This window comes from Branchiostoma belcheri, unplaced genomic scaffold (genome assembly GCF_001625305.1).
Source record: "Branchiostoma belcheri isolate BF01 breed outbred unplaced genomic scaffold, Haploidv18h27 scaffold6, whole genome shotgun sequence".
In the NCBI taxonomy this organism is placed as follows: Eukaryota; Metazoa; Chordata; class Leptocardii; order Amphioxiformes; family Branchiostomatidae; genus Branchiostoma; species Branchiostoma belcheri.
The window spans coordinates 5174641-5195554 of NW_017804242.1; the positions used below are offsets into that span (position 1 = coordinate 5174641).

General features: G+C 40.9%; 1 protein-coding gene across 1 annotated transcript in view; it reads left to right on the plus strand.

The window, feature by feature from the left end:
• Nucleotides 1-618: 618 nt before the first annotated feature.
• LOC109482606 (A disintegrin and metalloproteinase with thrombospondin motifs 18-like) overlaps nucleotides 619-20914 on the plus strand; it is a 36281-nt gene continuing 15985 nt past the window's right edge. Inside the window, exons 1-6 of the mRNA XM_019785398.1 lie at nucleotides 619-647; nucleotides 9917-9998; nucleotides 10909-10972; nucleotides 18554-18681; nucleotides 19114-19275; nucleotides 20549-20694. Of these exons, the coding sequence (XP_019640957.1) occupies nucleotides 9942-9998; nucleotides 10909-10972; nucleotides 18554-18681; nucleotides 19114-19275; nucleotides 20549-20694 (557 nt within the window). The 5' untranslated portion in view covers nucleotides 619-647; nucleotides 9917-9941. The remainder of the gene's footprint in view (nucleotides 648-9916; nucleotides 9999-10908; nucleotides 10973-18553; nucleotides 18682-19113; nucleotides 19276-20548; nucleotides 20695-20914) is intronic.

Here is a 20914-nt window from a genome sequence, read left to right on the forward strand (position 1 = left end):
CCCGTGTTTGGGAGAGCCACACCTCGAGTACGTTCAAGATCACACCGCACTATCGAAAAGAACAAGGGTCCTTCCCAGTGTGTACGTACGTTCTGTACAAAACTGTGTTACGCCTAAACCTTTTCCTGTAACGAAAACTGACCTTGCAATTTTTTGCGTTTTTCTTTGTCGATTTTTCGCCTCCTTGGTGGTCAAAGTCTTTCGAATTCCTAAGCATTTTCATGAAATATTTCACTAGGGGAGATATTGTTCGGATTAACATACGTTAAAATGGCATTCTTTACAAGCCGAAGTAATGAGTAGGAAATGTAACTGCATTTTGTAAAGAAACCTTGCAATGCCATTGTTGCTTGTATGAAGAGAACAATACGGTTATACGACACAAGCAAACATATGTCTTTTTTAAACATCCCTCATCTGTTGCGTTCCCACTGCCATAGCGCTTCTCCTTGCATAAATAATGCCACAAATATTGTTTATGAGCATGATGCATCTCACCTGACAAATATTGAACACCGGCGCGTAACCACAAATATAATGTCATGGTCAGATGCACTTCAAATAAGATCATGTGACACTCAGTGGCCTATAAGTTGAATAAACCCCCTAAGACCAGTCGTAGACTGCGCAGAAGTGCTCACCCGAAGGTAAGTTCTCTTAACTTTACAAGACGTGGGGTGGGGAGTATCTAATTGCCTTCTCAAAAAAAGGATTCTTTTTGTTTTCTTGAGGGAAAAGGGAAAACTAAATATATAGTATTTCATGCATTTCGCGAGATGTCTTTGCTGATACGTCGGAAGGCAACGTGGTTTTGTGGTTAACGTTGTTGACTTAGGATCCAAAGGTTCTGGGTTCGAATCCGGGCAAGCCCAATGCTGTGCTCTAGGGAAAGGTACTTTGCACCTATTTTCTTACTCGACTCAGGTGAAAATGAATACCTGGCTTTAGCTAGGGACGTCCTATCGGATAGAACATAAAGCTGGATTTCCCGTGTTTGAGGAGAGCAAAACTTTGGGCATGTTAAAGATCCCACCGCGCTTATCGAAAAGTGGTCCTAGTGTAAGTCGATCAAACATTACATGTATATACAGTCCGGTCTTACGCAGCTTGTATTTACTCTACGAGACTGGCGTGTTACGCTTCAAGGTGGTCTACCGAAACAGCCAAGGCATCCATGCACATTGGATGACACCTTTTCCTAAACAAAATTCAAATCTTGACATTTTTTGCGTTTTTATTTGGTGATTATTTGCCGTCCTGGTCAAAGTCTTTCGAGTTCCTGAGCAGTTTCATGAAATATTTCACCAAAGGGTATGTCGTTCGGATCAACATACTTTTAAATGCCATTCTTAACAAGCAAAAGTAATGAGGGGGGCATGTAACTACATTTTGTAAAGAAAACTTGAATTTGCTACGTTGTTGCTCATCATTCTGTCCACTTTAAGAGGTTCAGTCTGTTTTTACGTATTGTCAGACTTAGACTTGCTAGGATTGATTAAGAAGATATTAAGTTTGTGCCTATTTGTGAAGAGAGCCTTCTGTGAGTATGAACTGGTTGTGCTGGGTCTATGTTTCCTAGATACATTATTCTCAATTATAAATGTTGATGGCAAGGTGGTCTTGTGGTTAGGGTTGTTGACAAAGACTGCAAAGGTTCTGGGTTCGGATCCCTGGTAGGCCAAAGCGTTGTGCTCTTGAGAAAGGCGCTTTATACTTATTTTCTCACGACTCATGTGGAAATGAGTACCTAGCGTCGGGTAGGGATGTTATAGGACGTAAAGTTAGAGGTACCGTGTTTAAGGAGAGTCACACCTCGAGCACGTCAAAATATCCAACCACGCCTTACAGTCTGGTCACAGGGTTGACTCTTGAAAAAGTGATAGATCCTTCCACAAATGTGGTAAAGCCTGATAAATAAACTTGAGAATAAGCTTAAGACTTAGACAGGTCAACAAGCGCCTGCGTCTAATGACCCTTCCGTCCCCCTTTTCACAAGCAGTATCATGTGGGGTCATGCGTTGTAGCGGCAGAGTGCTCGACTCGGAACCAAGAGGTCCCGAGTTCGAGTCCTGACATGCCACCGATCTTGTGCCCTTGGGAAAGAACGACTTTCCTCACTTCGCTGAGGTAAAAATGAGTATTGTATTGTCCTTTGTTTTGGTGGCGACATTAAGATAAAATCGAAGTTGAAAAAACTTGAGTGTGCCGTCACCACGTCTTGTGATTACATGTTGGAATATACAATAAAGAGCAGTATCATGACCCTTTCGGCACTCATTTTTATAAGCAGTTAACCGCGATGACAACTTCTCAACTTAAAACTCAAACGCGGATGAAATTAGATAGCTTCAAAAGCCATACTAACTTTGATCTGGCAAATCTGTTTGCCTTGTTGGCCTGTTGTAACATGTTTGACGCCTCTAAATACGTAGGTTGTAAAAAAAATGATAAATATTTGATTATTGAAGCCTCCCGCTGAGACAGACTCTATTGTATTATATTTCATTTTTGCAAAACAGACAAATATTTTCACGCCTTCTGGTCACGACAATATCCCGACGCAGGAGTCAGAACAAACTTGGAAAGTTTTAACATGTTTGTCTCAGTCGCTGGCAACACTACAATCCTTTTTTCTTTCTCATAGCACGACACATGTCCTTCAGTTTTCACGTTGTTATATGTTTATGCCCAATGCTGGCATGTTGACTTAGGTTGTACGCAACCAGCTTACGCTAAAGCCCGAGGATTATGTGACCTATTGTCGCCCTTACCACCACAGAGAGCAGCATACCATTTATTGGAAAATCTTCTACAGCTGAAGAATACTTGGTACTAAATGTAGAGCACGGGGAATTTTTGTTACCCCCGTTCTTTATTAGTTTGCACGGGAATATTTTGTGAGTCAAAAGGATCAAAAACATGTGCAGCAGCGAACACGTGGAATGCGTAACCTAGATTCCAATCCAAAGAAGGAAAATGGATTTAGAACGGATTGACGGTGTTCTGTCTTATCATTAATTATCATTAGTTTTGTTTGGTCAGATTAACCGCTTTGCAACTGAGATAACACAAACACAAACAAGGTGGGAAGGTGGTCTTGTGACAACGTGGTTTTGTGGCTAAGGGTGTTGACTCAGCTTGACTCAGAATCGGAAGGTCCTGGGTTCGAATCCCTGGCAGGTCCCAATGACACGTGCCAGAACCCTCGCACCTATTTCCTCATTCGACTCAGATTGAAATGAGTACGGAGCTTCGGTTAGGGACGTCCATACCTTGAAGTGAGCCACACCTTGAGCATGTTAAAGATCCCTCCGCTCAGCTAGATTGAGAAAAATCGCGTAGAACCTCGAAACTATTGCTTGACTTGTATCCAGAACCCTGCATTATCGAGAACCATGACGCGGCCGGTTATGAATAGTCCACGCGTATCCAGAACCGTGTCTGGGAGCAAATCTACGTTCTTTTAAGGCATCCAATGCAGTTTTTAGGGCAACCCGATTTTTTAAAGTCAATATTCTAGTCACTTATCTACATACTGAGTTGAAACCACACTATTGCATATTGACCCTCATGGAGCAAAAATTCCCCAAATTCTGACGGAAAATGGTTACTGGTAGTGCCCTTGGCTAATTCTTAGGATACCACCCAGAAATAAAGGACTCATCCTGGGGCTTGTTTCTTCAGTTTTAAATGCCTAAAGTATGAAAAACTGATTGAAATGTGCCAATGTAAAGCAGCATGTGTCAATTTTACAAGGATTGTCTTACTCAAAATATTTCCAGTTTTACTGCCCTGAAATCGCATTAGATGCCTTTAATACACCCAGACCTGATCCTAACCCATTCAGGTACAGAACTAGATAGGCACGGTTCTGGATACAATAAAGACTATTCGTTGACTGACCGTGTCGCTTTGATCGACGTACCCGCATGACCCGGGTAACCATCCCGGCACCCAAACGTGCCAGTGACCAGACGTGTTGTCCCACAGATCCGTTTTTTGTTTGTAATTGCTCGGTACACATTCTGTAACCAGGCGGATATATCTCGCTACTGGTCATCAACATCCTGACCCACCGATTGACCTTGGCTAATTGCTCCATGGCAATTCCGCCACAGTCCTGCAAAAATAGTCAAATCGTTACTTTTATAGGGTGAAGGTCCTTTCTCCTATTGTCATTTTCCAACCTACGTCAATGAAGTTAATGTTTCCCCAACGCTTCTTTGTTTGTGGCTTGTTTGACTGGTGCGTTGGTTGGGTAACGCAAGAAGTTACTTACGCGTTTTTATGATTTTATGGGGACTGGCTTTTTCCCATGGCTTGTAGAACAACTGATGGAATTCTGAAATAAATCTGCATCCGGATTGAGGATTTTAGCGACAGATGCAGGGCCGTTGCCCTCCGTGGCACCTGGGCCACTTGCAACATGGCGAACACTACATCATAAACGACCGATACAGTTCACAACCACTTGCTTAACAAGGGCCGACTTTTCGATGACTGTCTGTCATCTTCATGAGGGCAATTAAGTTTGAAGATAACAGGCGGCGATCAAAACTTTTTTTTATATTCCAACATATAATCACAAGACGTGGTGATGCCACACTCAAGCTTTTTTCAACATATATTTATGCCCCCACCAACACAGGGGACAATATAATACTCATTTTTCACGAAGTTAAGAAAGTCGTGTTAAGTGCCTTTCCCAAGGGCACAAGATCGATGGCATGTGAGGACTCGAACCCAGAACCTCTTGGTTCCGAGTCTAGCACTCTGCCGCTACGCCATATGACCCCACTACCCATTCTACTTCTGGGTGGAGTGACGAAAATCCTGTAAAGTGCCTTTCCCAGGGACACAACGTCTCGCCAGAAATGCAAGGAATCGAACCCGTGACCTCTAGATACCGTGTCCGTTCGCCTAGACAATCGGCAGTTCGGCGCCACTCAGATCAGGCAGTCGACGCCACTGTACCGTTTATCAAATGCGCCATTTCAACTGCGATATTTCATTATTCAATAACTGCATATTTCAATTATATACATGAAACATTCCACTTGTTAACAGATGAAAGATTCTTGAGAAATTCCTATTGATATCCATCACATCATGATCGTTGGTTTGACGATGTCCAATTGATTATTCTATCACACTTCACCTTCACCTTGTTCTATCACAGGATGCCAAAAAAAAACAATTTTCTTATCTTTTGCCCCTTGCAAAACAACAGGCAATCGATTTGAATCCCAAAATAGAAAGTTTTGGCAAACTTCAAGTGCGTTTTTTGTTGTAATCACATAATCTCAATTAATCTCCTTTGATATTAAGTTTATGTTTATATCAAAGTTACATCCTGTATACAATCCAAAGTACGGTTGATACGATTGACATGTTTATATGAAATAAACACGGGCCTTTTGGGATCAAGAATACGCAAGTTTCTCTAATCCAAAAATATATGGAAACGAACATACTCTATGTTGAATACATCCTTAATATCTGGAACATCTAATTGCATTTAATCTTGAAATACATAGATTTTATTACCTACTAAGACATGCAACTGATGCATTGTCAGCAAATTAATGTTACACATACATTTACTTTTGGAACTCAATGAGTATTGATAAGGGCATGTTTTTTATCGTTAAGTGCTATGTAGATATCATATACATAAGATTAAGACCTATTAACTGTGGTACGTACTCAAGCAACTGGATAGATTTTTCCATTTATTTGAGTGACAGTTTTCTTATGCATCTCATTACCTGGATGTCTAAACTTCATCGACGGTAGATATAAAATTTGGTATATCAGTTATGAAAAAGAACGGTAAAGGACACTTCAACCTACAAGTAGTTTTAAAAACATACTTCTCATATATGGAGAGACGATAAAAAGCACTTTTAACGTGATTGATATGTTTATATTAAATGAAACACGTTCCCTTTTGGAATGTACAATACGTGAGTTTATTTAATCCTGATATAGATATAAACGTCATACTCTTCTTTTGAATACATTTAAAGATCTGCGGCAAAGGACCACTTACATCTTCAAGTAGATTGTTCTAAAACACCGACTTCCAATAGACAATGCAGGGGGCTTTTTACGATGACTGAGATGTTGATAGTAAAAGGGGCACGAGCCTTTTTAGATCAATAATACGTGAGTTAATTAATCCCGAAATAAATAGAGACGTCAAAATTTTCTTTGAATGTAGTTTGATATCAGGTTAATGTAATACGTAATTGCATTTAATCTCAAAATTTATAACTTTTATTCTTTACAAAAGTATGCCCATGGTGGTGTCAAATTATTTTGATTAATTTTAGTAAATGTGAAAGTGATATTTACGTTTCGTTCATCAATACGTCTATGTGGTGACGTTAATTTGTTAAACGGCGTATGTCTATTGTGTTATCACAAATAGGTGTACAACTTAAAGCTACAGGTAGCTATAGGCTTGGAAAAACCCTAACGTAGTTATTGTAGCAACTTGAACTTTATCTAACTGGTCGCAAATAATCAAAGATTTTCACATAAACCCTTCAAAAATACGCCGTGCATTGAATTAACTACGTAAATTGTTTACGTATAAAAACATCAATAAATTGTCCTATTTTGTTAAAAGTCAATTGACTCCGACAGTGAATTGATCTTGATTCAAACTTCAGCGGTTTAAAACCTATCGACGATTGAAGAACCCTTCTGATGATTGAAATGTTGACAGCTACCGGGATTTTTGTTTTATAGAATCAAGAACACGTTAATTGCTTTAATCCGGCAATGTACCCAAACTCCATACTTTTATAGATAGATAGATCTGCAATCAATCAACCTAATTAGTCCATCTTGACATCCTGAATAAGTAATGGCATTTAATCTTGAAATATATTGATTGATTTTTCATATGAGGGACGATGTTGATGGTGACAAATGCATTCGACAATTATGAACAAACATGAAACGTACATTCGCACTTGGAATTTGACAAGAGCGATCCTGTCATAAATACACCAGAGTAGCTGTATTTCAACGCTGAATTTTTAAGAGATAAACTTTAGAAACATCGATTATGATATTTCTTTAAAAAAGAAAAAGACCCACTTTAACCGGTAAGTGGTTTGTGAAATTCCTGAATTTCTAACTGTGCCTACTTGAAGTCAATCTAATTCGCCGAATGGAGGATTAGGATGTCAAACATCTCAACGACTTGAATTGTTACATTCATTCCCTGATATTGGAAACGTTCCCCCTTATCAAAGTTAAACGATAGTCGTCATAGCTAGGTACATACTTATGAGTGAACTTTTGCTGACCAGGAACAAGACGGGCTTTTGTGTTACGGAATGCGGTATGTTTAACGACAATAGTTGTAATAATTCGGCAATGTATGTATTTGTAGATGGATTTACGGAGGGCGAGTTTGAAGATAACGGAAGGTGTTAGGTTGGTTTCTCATTTACAAATCCTAAATTTTAAGCCAATCCATTGATATTAAGTGACATGAATCAAAGTTGAGAAGTTCTGTCGTCTTTTTTTAACCTAATATCTTTAAATTTACAGACTCCAAACTGCTGGTATCGGAGTCTCTGCCCTTACCTGTATACAGTGATACATGAACAACTTAATCATAGCGAGTGAGAACTTTACTTTTGTATGATCTATTATGTGTAAAAGGTGTGGCGTTAAACTTTCCCATTAATTAGTAAGTTAAGAAAAAGAGGTGTTCACGCACCCTTTGTGCTAATATTGAGTCATTTGAGCCGTTAATTCCTATACATATATGTAGAAGCAAACCTGTCATGCGTTTTCAAGTTTTGTTTTGTTCTTTTTTTTCAAACTTCGATATTTGAGAAGAATTCAATTGTAAAATCTAATAATATATGTATATCCGCTGCATGCTGATGAAAGCAAAACCAGTACAATTTTAACAAAGACATAACTTTACAAAATCTAGTCACCGGGCCAAACACCTACGTTGCTATGAACATTTGAAAGTTTGTGTTTTCCAAAGTTTTGCTACCGTGTCCATGGCAACGTACACATTTCACGCCTGTCTATGACGTATTTCAAACTTTTTCAAATTTACCCTCCAGACAAACTTCCAATTTGGTCCAGCCCTACACAACGGTTTGAGTCAGACGGCAACACTTGAAAGTACCAAATAAAGCCAGTGTGCTCTCTAAAACAAACATAAATACAAATCAATACTGCGTGTTGGTGCTATGATACATGTCCGATGACCAGCGCTGCATACCAGAACACACCAAGTCCCCCTAGAGCACCGATGTCTTGCCTTCATGTAATACTTGTATTTGTCGATGTTACGAATGCGTTTGACACATGATAATACATTGACAAAGGAAAATTCAAACAGTGGCAAGATTGACGCATTCAGGTCATTTTTGTTATTCACAAAAGATGCCTTGACGTTTTGCCTTGGCTAAACACTTTGCTACAGAGATTCTTGAGATAACATAGCGTCCTTGATTAAGACTTAAAATGTCACCCTGACCTGTAGCCATGGACTTAAGTCAGTCCAAAGTGTCGGCAAAGTCATCAAAACTCGTCTAAACTTTAAAACAGCTGCCTTATTAAAGACTTTACCATACGGGCCTTGAAGGGCCCAGTTTTAGAGATTAGTCGCGTGGACGGTAAACAAACTCATCAATCTAAGCTTTCAATTTTCAGACACAAAGATGGTCTTACGACCTGCCGACGTGAGAACTGCTGAACACGTACATGTAGTCTGTGTGTATTTGTTAACGTCCAACTCTGAACACCTGTACCTGCAGTACACAGTCGCCTTATCTTCTTGTAGTAAACTATGAGGTAATGCATGACGCTGTCGCCCCAAATATCGCATGTTGTGTCACAAGATATCAGGCCTTGTTTTTTACCGGATAGAAACGGGTATATTTTGCTGTAAACGTCGCATAGCTACGTTCTTTGGTCGCCGCCATGCCTAAAATATATTTTAATGTCCCTTTCTAAACAAATCCACGACAGTCGGAGTTTATTTTGGGTGTTTTCTAACACTTTGTATGTGTGCTTGTCAAGCACTTCACTCTCGGATACATCGAAAGGCCATTAAACTGACTAGTATTTCACGGTAAACGTATAGGGGTACGATCATTGACGCTACGCCGGGGCCGGTAACGCGCTGTGAGCAGTGGAATGAGTTTCGCAAACAACCGGCTTTCACATAAATATTAGCCCACTTTTGGGCCCTATACCGTGACAATTTTACCTTTTCTTTGCTTGTAACCTTCCACAGAACTCCATACCAACAGAGTTTAGGAGTAAGCAGGCTGCCTAAGCTATGAGAGAATAGCAGGCAACGGGTCAACGGGGTACCCACGTGGTATGATTAATTAGTGAGTTTACGTTCCCTACCCCTTCAGTCCGCGCAGACCAAATGTTTGGTTTCCACTCAAGAAGACTTCGGCCAATTTACGGCACGCTATTTGAACATCGCCAAGTAACACACCAATCTCTGCAATCATTCGCAGATTTTTATGTCTAAATATTTAGCCGAGATTTCAGCCCCCTCTATGGTGATTTCATAACAAGGCGTGACACTTGATTGGTGCTAATCGTGTTTTGATAACCGGAACAGCGACGGGCTCTGGTCAGTCTGACGAAGCCGCTCCTCCCGGGAGTGTATAAAGGTAAGCCTCCTCCCCGCCTCCTCAGAAGAAAAAAAGTACCAGCTAGAACCAACCATCGCACAACCGCGTCGCGACCAAGAAACATTCCTGATACCACTCTGTAAACCGACGAAGCAGCATTTTACGTTGCGGATCATAGTAGTATTATAGTAGTCACCGGCGCAGCTGTTTGTTCTCAACAGCACTCTTTAGAAAAGTTTTTTTTGTTTAGTTTTGAAAGTTTTTGTTCTGCTCGACAGACGTGTGAATCAGCGCTGGTGCGACATGCTGCGAGTAACAACCCTCCTCTGCCTCGCCGCCCTGGCGCTGGCCAGACCTCAGGTGAGTTTATGATCTTTGGTTTAGGGTTAGGATTAGAGTTAGGGTTAGGGTCTAGCACGGCTCTATATAGCCTCCGCTTATCCAAGAACTTAAGCTTGCCCAAAGCAGGGTTCTGGATACGCGTGGACTATCCAGAACCGTGCATGGCTCTGGGGAAAGCATTGTCCTGAATACAATACATTTTCTACTTTGTCGATCACACGTCACACCTGTACATTCTGACGCCTTGAAATTGAAAGATTCTCTTCGGAGTCGTTTCGTTTGAGTAAGAGAATGCCCAGTTCAATCAGCTATACCTTGAACGTTCTTTTGCCATTTGTTTAGAAATCTATTTCTATAGCCTGTGCTCTCTCCTTTCAACTTTGAATGCCTGATGGTGCGCTGGTTCCGTGTGTTTTTAAAATGTTCGTCATACATACCATGTATGTTTGCTTCTCTGTGCATAGACTTCGACTTTACTTCAAAGTTAGCTAGTTTTCTTGTGAGCTGGAACTCTAAATATAGCCGGCGGGCGCCCCAGTATTGTCTGGCTGTCTGTACCGTAACAATACGTACTACGGGACATGATCAGCGTAGTCTGTCAAGGGCGCACTAAGTATATATAAAGCTACCGCCACATTCACCGCAACGTGCAACTACGCTCTATCACGACGTGTGGTCACGTAGAGCTACCTGGAAATGCCCAGGCATTCGGCAAACTTTCTCAAGCACTCTAAGATAATTGTTTAGTGGTTTCCTGGTGAGATATGCCTCCTACAAGAGCCTTGTTTGCTCGACCTAAAGACTTGGGGATTTTCCTGGTCCCTAGTCGTGTCACGTGGTTACTACTTCCAGAATAACCGTCTGTGTTCATTGTATTTTCCAGGTTTTGAAAATATATTAAACGTTCTACTTATTTTTTTCTCGCCAGTTTCACGAAGATCTGACGGCCGAAGACCTGGCCCACTACTTTGGTGTTCAAAGTTCGGACGAAGGTAAGCAGACATGCATACTTGATCGTACTTTCACCTGATCATGGGTACACCTCGCCGTGTACACAAGGTGGGCCATAGTGGTGTTTCCATAAGGGAATGCAAATATGCAAATATGTGCTATTCTTTTCACGATTTTTTGCATGTCAGATTTTTGTACAAAGTTGCCCCCGTAGTGCTTTGTGCCATCGGCAGATGGTGAAATGTACGCATGCAATAAAATCTCCGAATTACAAACGCCACTTTAAAAGCTTAATTAGATATGCTAGCTCTGTCATCCTGTGTATATGATTTCACATTTTGAAGAGACAGTTTGAATAATGGGCTATAGTTTGAAGCTATGGTCACCAAATTCGAGGATGAAAATGCACCCACGTGTGTCAATAGTGATTTAGAAGAGTAAATAGAAGTTATGGGATTTATAACCACTTGAAGTAGGAACTGTAGACAGCATGTTTCTTAAAATGTCGCGATGTGAGGATTTTATATAGCAGGGGCGGTGTTATAACTGTAGCTTCTTTCCCCGGATGAAGCGAATTTGTGAGGCGCGGAGTGATCTCCCGGGAGACCGGGTAATCTTTATCTTGACGCTTCTGGTTGGTTGAATGACTAATGTCTTCCACGGGGGTCTATCGGTGCCCTTTCGCACACCTGCATTGTGAAAATAGTTCCCGGGTAAGGACTTTTGAAATGACGTATCGTCACCTTTGCCACGGTACGTGCGCGTTTCTTCCGCCCAGGTGTCCAAATCCTTAAGCCTTTAAGGCTTTTCCAAAGATATACGAGTGCCCCAAGGGGCACGTTTAGTCAGTGTCATTCCAGTACTCGGACCCCCCATGTTAGCCCTCCAACCGTATCTGATCACGGTCGCCGCTCACGTACATTTGTATCGTCTGACTCGCTAACCACGGTTCAAAAACAACTTTGGACTTTGGCTGCAGAAACAGGATATCTTGAAAGTGTTGAGGAGCAAAAATAAGGATCTTAATGTATGTGCACCTGGTCAAATGAGTCTACGTACACAAACATAATCATTGAGAGAATATACACTGTCTTGCATTTTGACGATGAAGCATATTTTTGTCAGTGACGAATGAAAAAGTTTACGTTGTGAGACGAACCGGTGAACGTCATGAAAAGTCTGAGGACAATGTATACTCTCTATAAGCACGTACACTAGGAGGTTCGGTTCCGGGTACCGGGGACTTAAACTGGCAGCCCCTAGTTTTGTTGTACGATAGCCAAGTGTATATAGTAATCGCCTTGCATTCGCTCGTTCGTAGGTTCGATCCCCGGTCGAGTCACACTAAAGAATCATTTAAAAATGGTATATACTGATTTCTCTGCTTAGCATACAACATTTGGGAAGGCGTATGGAGGCTAAACACACTAACGTAGCCTGGTTACCATACCTATTTTAGCTCCCTAGTTTTCATCCTATCCGTAAAGAGGATAAAGACTCGGGAGCTAAAATAGGTCTGGTAAACCAGACTAAACTCACGACCTTCTCCCAAATTTATTCCCGAACACCAGCCGGCCAGGTTCTATACGAATCAAAACGGATTTCAGTTAAATTTGAGTCATGTTCGACCCTTGAACACGCCTTTTAAAATAATACCATTAAACTTTCTTCCGAATGGTCGGCCGAAAATCAGCCAACCTTGGCCGAACCTCGCGACCAACTTTAAACATTTTGAAACATTCTGCTGCAGAACTCGCCAGACACCACCCGACTTTGCACCCACCTTACCACGATTGAGGCGCTCAGCTAGTGTTTGGCTAATATTCATGAATGCGTGACATGGGCTTTCTTTGGTGCTCTGAATTTGACATAGACTCATTGTAACATTTTGCCGACCGAACGTTCGCATAGCAAACACGCTTGGGGGCAATTGTGCAAAAACCGCCGCTGTATATACATATACGTTCGTCTTATGAGATCAAAATTGTTCAGTGGTGAGAAACAAAGATATTCTTTACTGCCTTAACACGATCCTTTGGCACTACGTCATTTTTTTCGAAATATATGACGTGATATTGACATTAATTTGAACAAACGATCTAACAGGCGACAATTTTTCAAAGAGAACGACATTTATGATATAGTTTCAATAAATATCAGTGTGACAAATTGAATTCAAACTTGCTCTCTGTTGCAAAGACACCGGTCAGTTGTTGTTGCTTTCGACAGTTTCATTCCTGGTAAAAATGATAACACTGTACCAGTAGACAACAGAGTGCAGTCGGAAATATAACATTGCACAGATGTCATGAACATTTCATCATACATGTCTTACAAATGGCTACATTCAGAAATATAAATGGAGCTTATTTGCGTCATACTCCGTACGATTTGTAACAATTTGTCACTGATATAGGATGCCAGGGTTTTGCATTCTTTCTGTACCACATATATAAAGATTATGGAGTTATAAAATGATTTGTTTCTGCTATAATTGGTACCTATACCGACGAAGAGTACATTTGCTATAGACAAAGGTAGACTTATAGGATATTTGAAATGGATTAGTCGCTAGCACACCAAATAAGTCAATCAGAACCCATGGATTAAATGTTGCAAATCCCTTTTTCCGGTTGCTCAAATACTATTTTTCCTGGGCTTAATAAAATGCTGTTTATTATATCTCTAATTAGTTTATTGAAAGTTTATAACATTATCAGTCACACGTATGGGAACTATGACAATGAATTATACGCCAGTAATTTAGATAACAAACAACTACTGAGGATTGTCTTTTAACATCCGAAGGACCACCGTGATTGTGATATCACAGTTTACAACAAAAACACACAAGGAACGCCTACAAAGTAATCCAAAACAAAGTACTCTATTGGTGTGTCGAATACTAATTTCACTGATACAAGCTAATTACTAATCGATACACTCGTTTCGAGTCCAATAGACACTGGAGCAGTGATACGGACTATGTACTACGAGATAAGATAAGTCTGGGGACAGATAACGGTCTATAGTGACGTCAGATTTTAATGGAATAGCACGGTTGATGGCCAAATGCGTTGCAAACAGCTACTTTGATGTGGTTCTGTGGAAATATTTCTGGAGCCGACCTGGAGATAAATAGCGGCGGTGCCCGGTAGGGATTGCATGTTAAGTGCAACAAAGGTGGCATTGATGTGTTAGAATAGGCTATAAGGCGAAGGTTGCCTGACTTAAGTCGGTTTGGCCTTGTTTTTCCTTCCATATTGTCGCTCTTAACTTTAACAGTAGCAAAATCTAATCTTTCCTGGAATAATTATTCTGTGTAGCAATATTTCCTCGGAACATATTTTTTCAAAACCTTCTGCAGTTCTGACTGGATAAATTGTAGTTCTGACTGGATAACTTGTAGTTCAGACTGGATAACTACTTGTAGTTCTGACTGGATAACTTGTAGTTCTAACTGGATAACTTGTAGTTCTGACTGGATAACTTGTAGTTCGTAGTTCTAACTGGATAACTTGTAGTTCGGACTGGATAACGTGTACTTCTGACTGGATAACTTGTAGTTCTGACTGGATAACTTTTAGTTCTGACTGGATAACGTTTAGTTCTGACTGGATAACTTGTAGTTCTGACACTGGATAACTTGTAGTTCTAACTGGATAACTTTTAGTTCTGACTGGATAACTTGTAGTTCTAACTAGATAACGTGTAGTTCTGACTGGATAACTTGTAGTTCTGACTGGATAACTTGTAGTTCTGACTGTGTAACTTTTAGTTCTGACTGAATAACTTTTAGTTCTGACTGGATAACTTGTAGTTATGACTGGATAACTTGTAGTTCTGACACTGGATAACTTGTAGTTCTAACTGGATAACTTTTAGTTCTGACTGGATAACTTGTAGTTCTAACTGGATAACGTGTAGTTCTGACTGGATAACTTGTAGTTCTGACTGGATAACTTGTAGTTCTGACTGTGTAACTTTTAGTTCTGACTGAATAACTTTTAGTTCTGACTGGATAACTTGTAGTTCTGACTGGATAACATGTACTTCTGACTGGATAACTTTTAGTTCTGACTGGATAACTTTTAGTTATGACTGGATAACTTCTAGTTTTGACTGGATAACTTGTAGTTTTGACTGGATAACTTGTAGTTCTGACTGGATAACTTTTAGTTCTGACTGGATAACTTGTAGTTCTAACTGGATAACGTGTAGTTCTGACTGGATAACTTGTAGTTTTGACTGGATAACTTGTAGTTCTGACTGGATAACTTTTAGTTCTGACTGGATAACTTGTAGTTTTGACTGGATAACTTGTAGTTCTGACTGAATAACTTGTAGTTCTGACTGGACACCTTGTAGTTCTGTTTCGATAACTTGTAGCTTTGCTTTGATAACTTGTAGTCCTTCTTTGATAACTTGTACTTCTGCTTCGATAACTTGTACTTCTGCTTTGATAACTTGTACTTCTGCTTCGATAACTTGTAGCTCTGCTTCGATAACCTGTAGTTCTGCTTCGATAAATTGTACTTCTTCTTCGATAACTTGCATAGAACCACGTTTTGGTTTTTGTATTGTTACTTTTACAACAGAGCCACGGCAGACTATCACTGAGTGCTTTTGTTTGACAAGACATGTTAAAAACGCGATAATCCCGTCGTTGTTTAGAACTTGAGCACAAAAGTTCGCTTCGCTCCGTACAACGAACAAAACAAGGTCATTAACGTTGCTAAGATATTCCACAATATACTGTAGACGGGGTAGATAAGACAGGGGCTGTGTTTCCACTGACCAAATTGAGGAGACCCATTTTTACTCTGTCGGGAAGGACTCGTGACGAATAACTTACGGTGCGGTCACAATTGTCGTAACCCATTCGCACGATTTTGATGTTTTGTCGTAGGTCGTCGTAAGATTTTGGTGTCGTAGAATTTTCAGGCAGGATGTGACAGAGCCAATCGCCGACGAGGATCTAAGACGGTTCCTTAACAGGGTAGCTGTACTTTGTACGACATTTACACGACTGTTCCAAGAATGCCCTCAGTTTGCGATCGGTCGCACGACGATCGTACGATGTGTATAACGCGACATTTAGCAAAGGTATCATCAATCGCAAGCTTTCTGTCACGATCAATAAGTTGTGTAGCTTTAGTTTTTTTTTTTATTCAGAAGCACAGTGATGAATACAAATAAAAGGACATGGACTAAGTGACTGCGAACTCAAGTTAGGTACAACTTATAATTATTTTCTCGCAGCCATTTTTACAATGAAAAAAAAGCGTTTACAAGACGTTTGAAAAACTATGGCTAGCATGAGTCAAACCTCCCATCCCAGAAGGGAAGGAAAGCATAGCAGGACACATACAACTAGAAGCGATTTGTTTCTGTGATGTAGTTTTGCGCGGCTAATATAATTTCACAGTAGCTCTAGTTCACTTTATCGATCCAGTAGACGCTAGGCCAATATAGAAGTACTAGAACTACTGGTGGCATTGAATACGGGACACTGTATTCCAAACAAGCTCGCTAAAGATAGACACCAAACATGATATATCATGAGCATGTTTTGCCGTAATCAGCACCAAATTGAGTTAAATTATGCGTTATTTGGTGCTGTCCCGCACGAAGACAATTCGTAATGGGAGAAAGAAACGTCTCAAGTATCCAGATTATAATTCCTGAGACCAACAAACAGACAATTAGTCGCTTTTAACCCACCATCAACTACGCCATCGTTGTGCAATTGCCTGGCCAAAATGGGTGCTGTTTGGGTTTACACCAGCAAGTTTGTGACTTTGCTATTTAAGTTGCCAAACCCTGCATAGATGTTTTTGCGATACCGAGATTTCAAAGGCTGTCTGTGACGTCAATAGTCTGTTCCAATATAACTAACTTTACAAAGTGTTTATTCTTTCCTCGGGTGTAGACTGCGTTCTCCCCATGTAATCCCTCATATCGGGAAGAAAAATGCGGCAAAGATGGCACTTGTGTGGGCCAGAATAAACGAACAAGACACTTTGAAAATACAAATTGGCTTGTAGTTCCGTTAGGTCGACTAGTAGTTCACGTTTACGGTATCAATCGCCATTTAATCATGAGCGACAGATGATTTATAACGTTAAAGGTCGCACTGTGTGTTTGCAACAAGTAGTTTTTAGTTTAAGCCCCTGTCACACATTCAGAACCTTTCCTCGACCACCAACCGACCGAGGTTGGCTGACGTTCTGGAGCAGTCTGGCCAGATTTAGGCCACGACTACCTTTCTTTACGAATCTAATCGAATTTGAGTTAAATTTGAGTCAAATTTGACCTTCGCACACGGTCCCAAACACAAGCCAACCAAGGCCGAACGTCCCGTCCACACCTGAATGTCTGAAACATTTTGAAACATTCGGCTGGAGCCGATCTCCCCGATCACCAGCCAACCACAGCCGACCTTGCTCCCAACCTACTCCCAAGTTAGCCTCTACCAGGCTTCGGGAGGCGGCTGGAAAGAGAAGAAATCGGCCAAATAGAGAGATAACATGCCAGGGAAGTTTGTCTGCTGTGAGGGAACATTTTGCCGCACCCGAATGCTTAAATGATCTTCTGCGCTGAGATAGTTCTTGCTGAGATAATGAGGTGATTGATTTTATACCGTTTGATCGTAGTGACCCCCGACAGGCTTCGGTTGCGGCAAACTCCCCTGGCATGTTATCTCTCTATTTGGCCGATTTCTACTCTTTCCAGTCGCCTCCCGAAGCCTGGTAGAGGCTAGTCCCAAGTATGTTTGGTGGGATTTGGCAGTGTTTGGTAGGCCATATTCGGCTAACAAGGGCTGTAGACCATGGCATGCTAGAAGTGCACATATAAATGCAGTGTCAACAAACTTTTCAGCTTATAACAACAGTTTGTAGCGAACAAGTTACTGAATGATGCGGTGAATTTCTCATGTGTATTGCCACAAATAAACGTCCTCGTCTGAGGGATATAGGGTACACAACTCAGTCTGATATGTTGACATAAGACCTAATAAAACGAAAACAAATAGATGACTACAATAATTGTAGTGTTTGTTTTCCAATCGGCAAGAGACAGCCTTTGTCGGTCTCATTTCCACAGAGAAGGGTGATATGTCTACTGAGTCAATACACACACGGCCAAGTGTCAGATGCAACAAGCCGTGGGTGTGACAAAGCGCGCAAAAATAGTATCTGAATTATTTTTTTCATGCCATTAATATTTTTTTCAAGTACCTCATCCTTCAAAGTCAAGAAGTCAAGGGTCTATTCAACGGGATTAAATTCATCTTTATTGATGAATTACTTAGTATATTTTCATGCCTAAGCGCCGCCATAAGAGAACATGGTAAGTTGTTGTTATGAAAGAAAAGAGGAAAGCTATAGGTTGGTAACACCAAGGAAACAGTGAGATTGATACACGTGACGCTTCTTTGCGAATCTCTGAATGGCTTTCCGTAAATGACATCCTGTTACTGGTGACTTTCTCCTAGCGATTTGTCAACGCATTGCATTGGTGTTTTCAGTGCAATGCGATTTTTGAAAATACCGTCAGGTGGCGCTGTGAGACCGTTACAAGGCTACAAAGTTAACCCGTGTTCTTTACCCTTGCTCCAGTCCCAGAGTACGAGATCGTCTCTCCATCTCTACACTCCAGTGGGCGGACACGGCGCTCAGCTGACGGAAAGGAGGTCAACTCTCTCCAGTACAAACTCAAGGCGTTTGACGAGGACTACCATCTCAAGGTGAGACAGAAATCCCAAGTCTTCTCAAAATTTGGCGCCAAGGAGGGAGAAACGGATGATTTTGTGATAACGTCGGAGCTATTCATTTTCTATATAGCAGTTCTTGTGCTTTTTCTCTTATTTCCTCCTTTTTAGTTTTCGATATAAACCTCTGATACGTATTTACCTATTTCAACGATGTAAGGTTGCCTATTGTTACGATATAATACTAGATTTCTACATAGAATGAAATGTATAAGATTCTTTTGAGCAAATGGATAGAAAGGTCAATAAACTTGAACGTTTAATACCATACTACTAATTTCTATGTTAATATGATTTGGTTTGATTTTATTTTATTTTATTTATTGGCTAATTGGGCAGCTTTGGCGGTATTTTCCACCGAACAATTTGAATAGGAATAAAAATGGTAAATAATGTTTCTTTGCCCAGGTGGACCACAATGTGGACCTGCTCCCTGCGGAGTTCCACGTCACGTTTATCGGTGAGGACGGCGAGCAGAGAGAGACGCCGCTGGACAGTCACTGCTACTACATGGGAGAACTGCTGTCTCACAAGCACTCTGTGGTGGCCGTCAGCACCTGCGAGGGATTGGTGAGTTCTTGTGTTCATTTTTTTTGGCGGGGCCTCAGGGGCGGATCCTTTTACGTCACTTTTGATTTTTACCCTCCATGTAAATGGGGGGTATTGTTTTTACTCCGTTTCATGTTTGGTCTGATATCTGAAGATCGGTGAGAAGGAACTGTATGATATTTGGCAGATTGATGGATGGGGCCTTGGAGATTGTGTAGGTTGACTTTGAGCACCTGGTGATTGACCTTGGTACTGCAGTTTAATTTTTTTATTCTATTGTTGGCACGTTATGGTCTGTGTGTGCGATGCTAAGGTAGCATGTAGTTGTGGTTACAATGGTTTACTGATGTAAATTTGGGCCCCCTAGCTGTTTGCTTTGAACCGGAATTGCTATCTCAATGTCAGATTGTTTGCGTTGAATGATCTCAGAACCCGGTGGATGGTTGGCGATCATTTTTGGTATGTGGGTAGACGCTGGTTGTCTTTGCGTTTTAGCGTGCATTAGCAGGTTGTGGTAGATTTGGATTGCTTATTTAAAAGGATTTTCACATTTTCACCCCTATTTCATAATAGGATGGTCTGTTTGACCCCAAATTGGTACAGAGTGTTTTTGTTTATACCTCCAGCTGGCAGGTCAGGCCAATCTATTTTTATCTCTAGACCAGTGTCTGCAGGAAATATATCTTATCTTTAATCGGTCATTCAGCAGGGAACTGGGTCATCTGTGAAGTGCCACAACAAAGTTCTTAAAGGATAGACATCTATAGACATCTATCATTCTGCTGATAAAAACAAAGTTTGACTCATAATATCTCTATTAAGATACACCAAAAAATTACAAAATAACAAGCTATTTCATGGAGGGACGATGTCTACGACTTCTCCTTGTTTTTGTTGTTGTTCCTCCAATAGCACATCAAGTTTTATTGTATGTGCTGTGTAAAATAGACACTACGTATACAACAGAAATAGACGCACTAACTGTGACACAGAAGGCAACGGCATTTAAGGAAACAATCTCTGATTGGTCCATTCCTTTACCGTTGTTAGAAAAAGATGTTAAAATCGAACGCACGTCGTTTGAAATAGCAGTATAATGAGGAAAACAATCACTGAACGGTGTGATTTGTAGTAGGAAATTTCGAAAGTAGACAATGTTTTCTACAGTTTTGACGTAAGTGAAAACCTATTTTGTTTTAGCCTCCATCCACGGGCGCCGTCATGTTGGAATTCTGAAACCTTCCGGTTGCCATCTTGTAACTACGAACAACAAACATTTTCCTCCTCCCCCCAGGCCGGTGTACTGACCCATGATGACGTGACCCTGTTCATCCAACCGTTGAAGAAGGAGCACGCGGAGAAGCGCCGCTCCCGCAGGTCGACTGACACCCAGGAGGAGAAGGAACACATCGTCTACAAGCAGGCCAGGAACCTGGGACAGTAAGTCTTCTTCTTTTTCTTCCTCTTCTTCTTCCATTCCAGTTCTTCACATGGAAGGGGAGATGTAAGGGAGGGGGTGGTTGCTTGGTTTTGTTTATTGTGTTGTTGCATTCAGAGGCCTAGCGCAGTTCTATGTTTTTTCACTGCAATTTTATTACATGAGAAAAGTTTTTACGCCGCAACACTTCGTAAATTGTAGGTAAGACAGTTACACAGATAT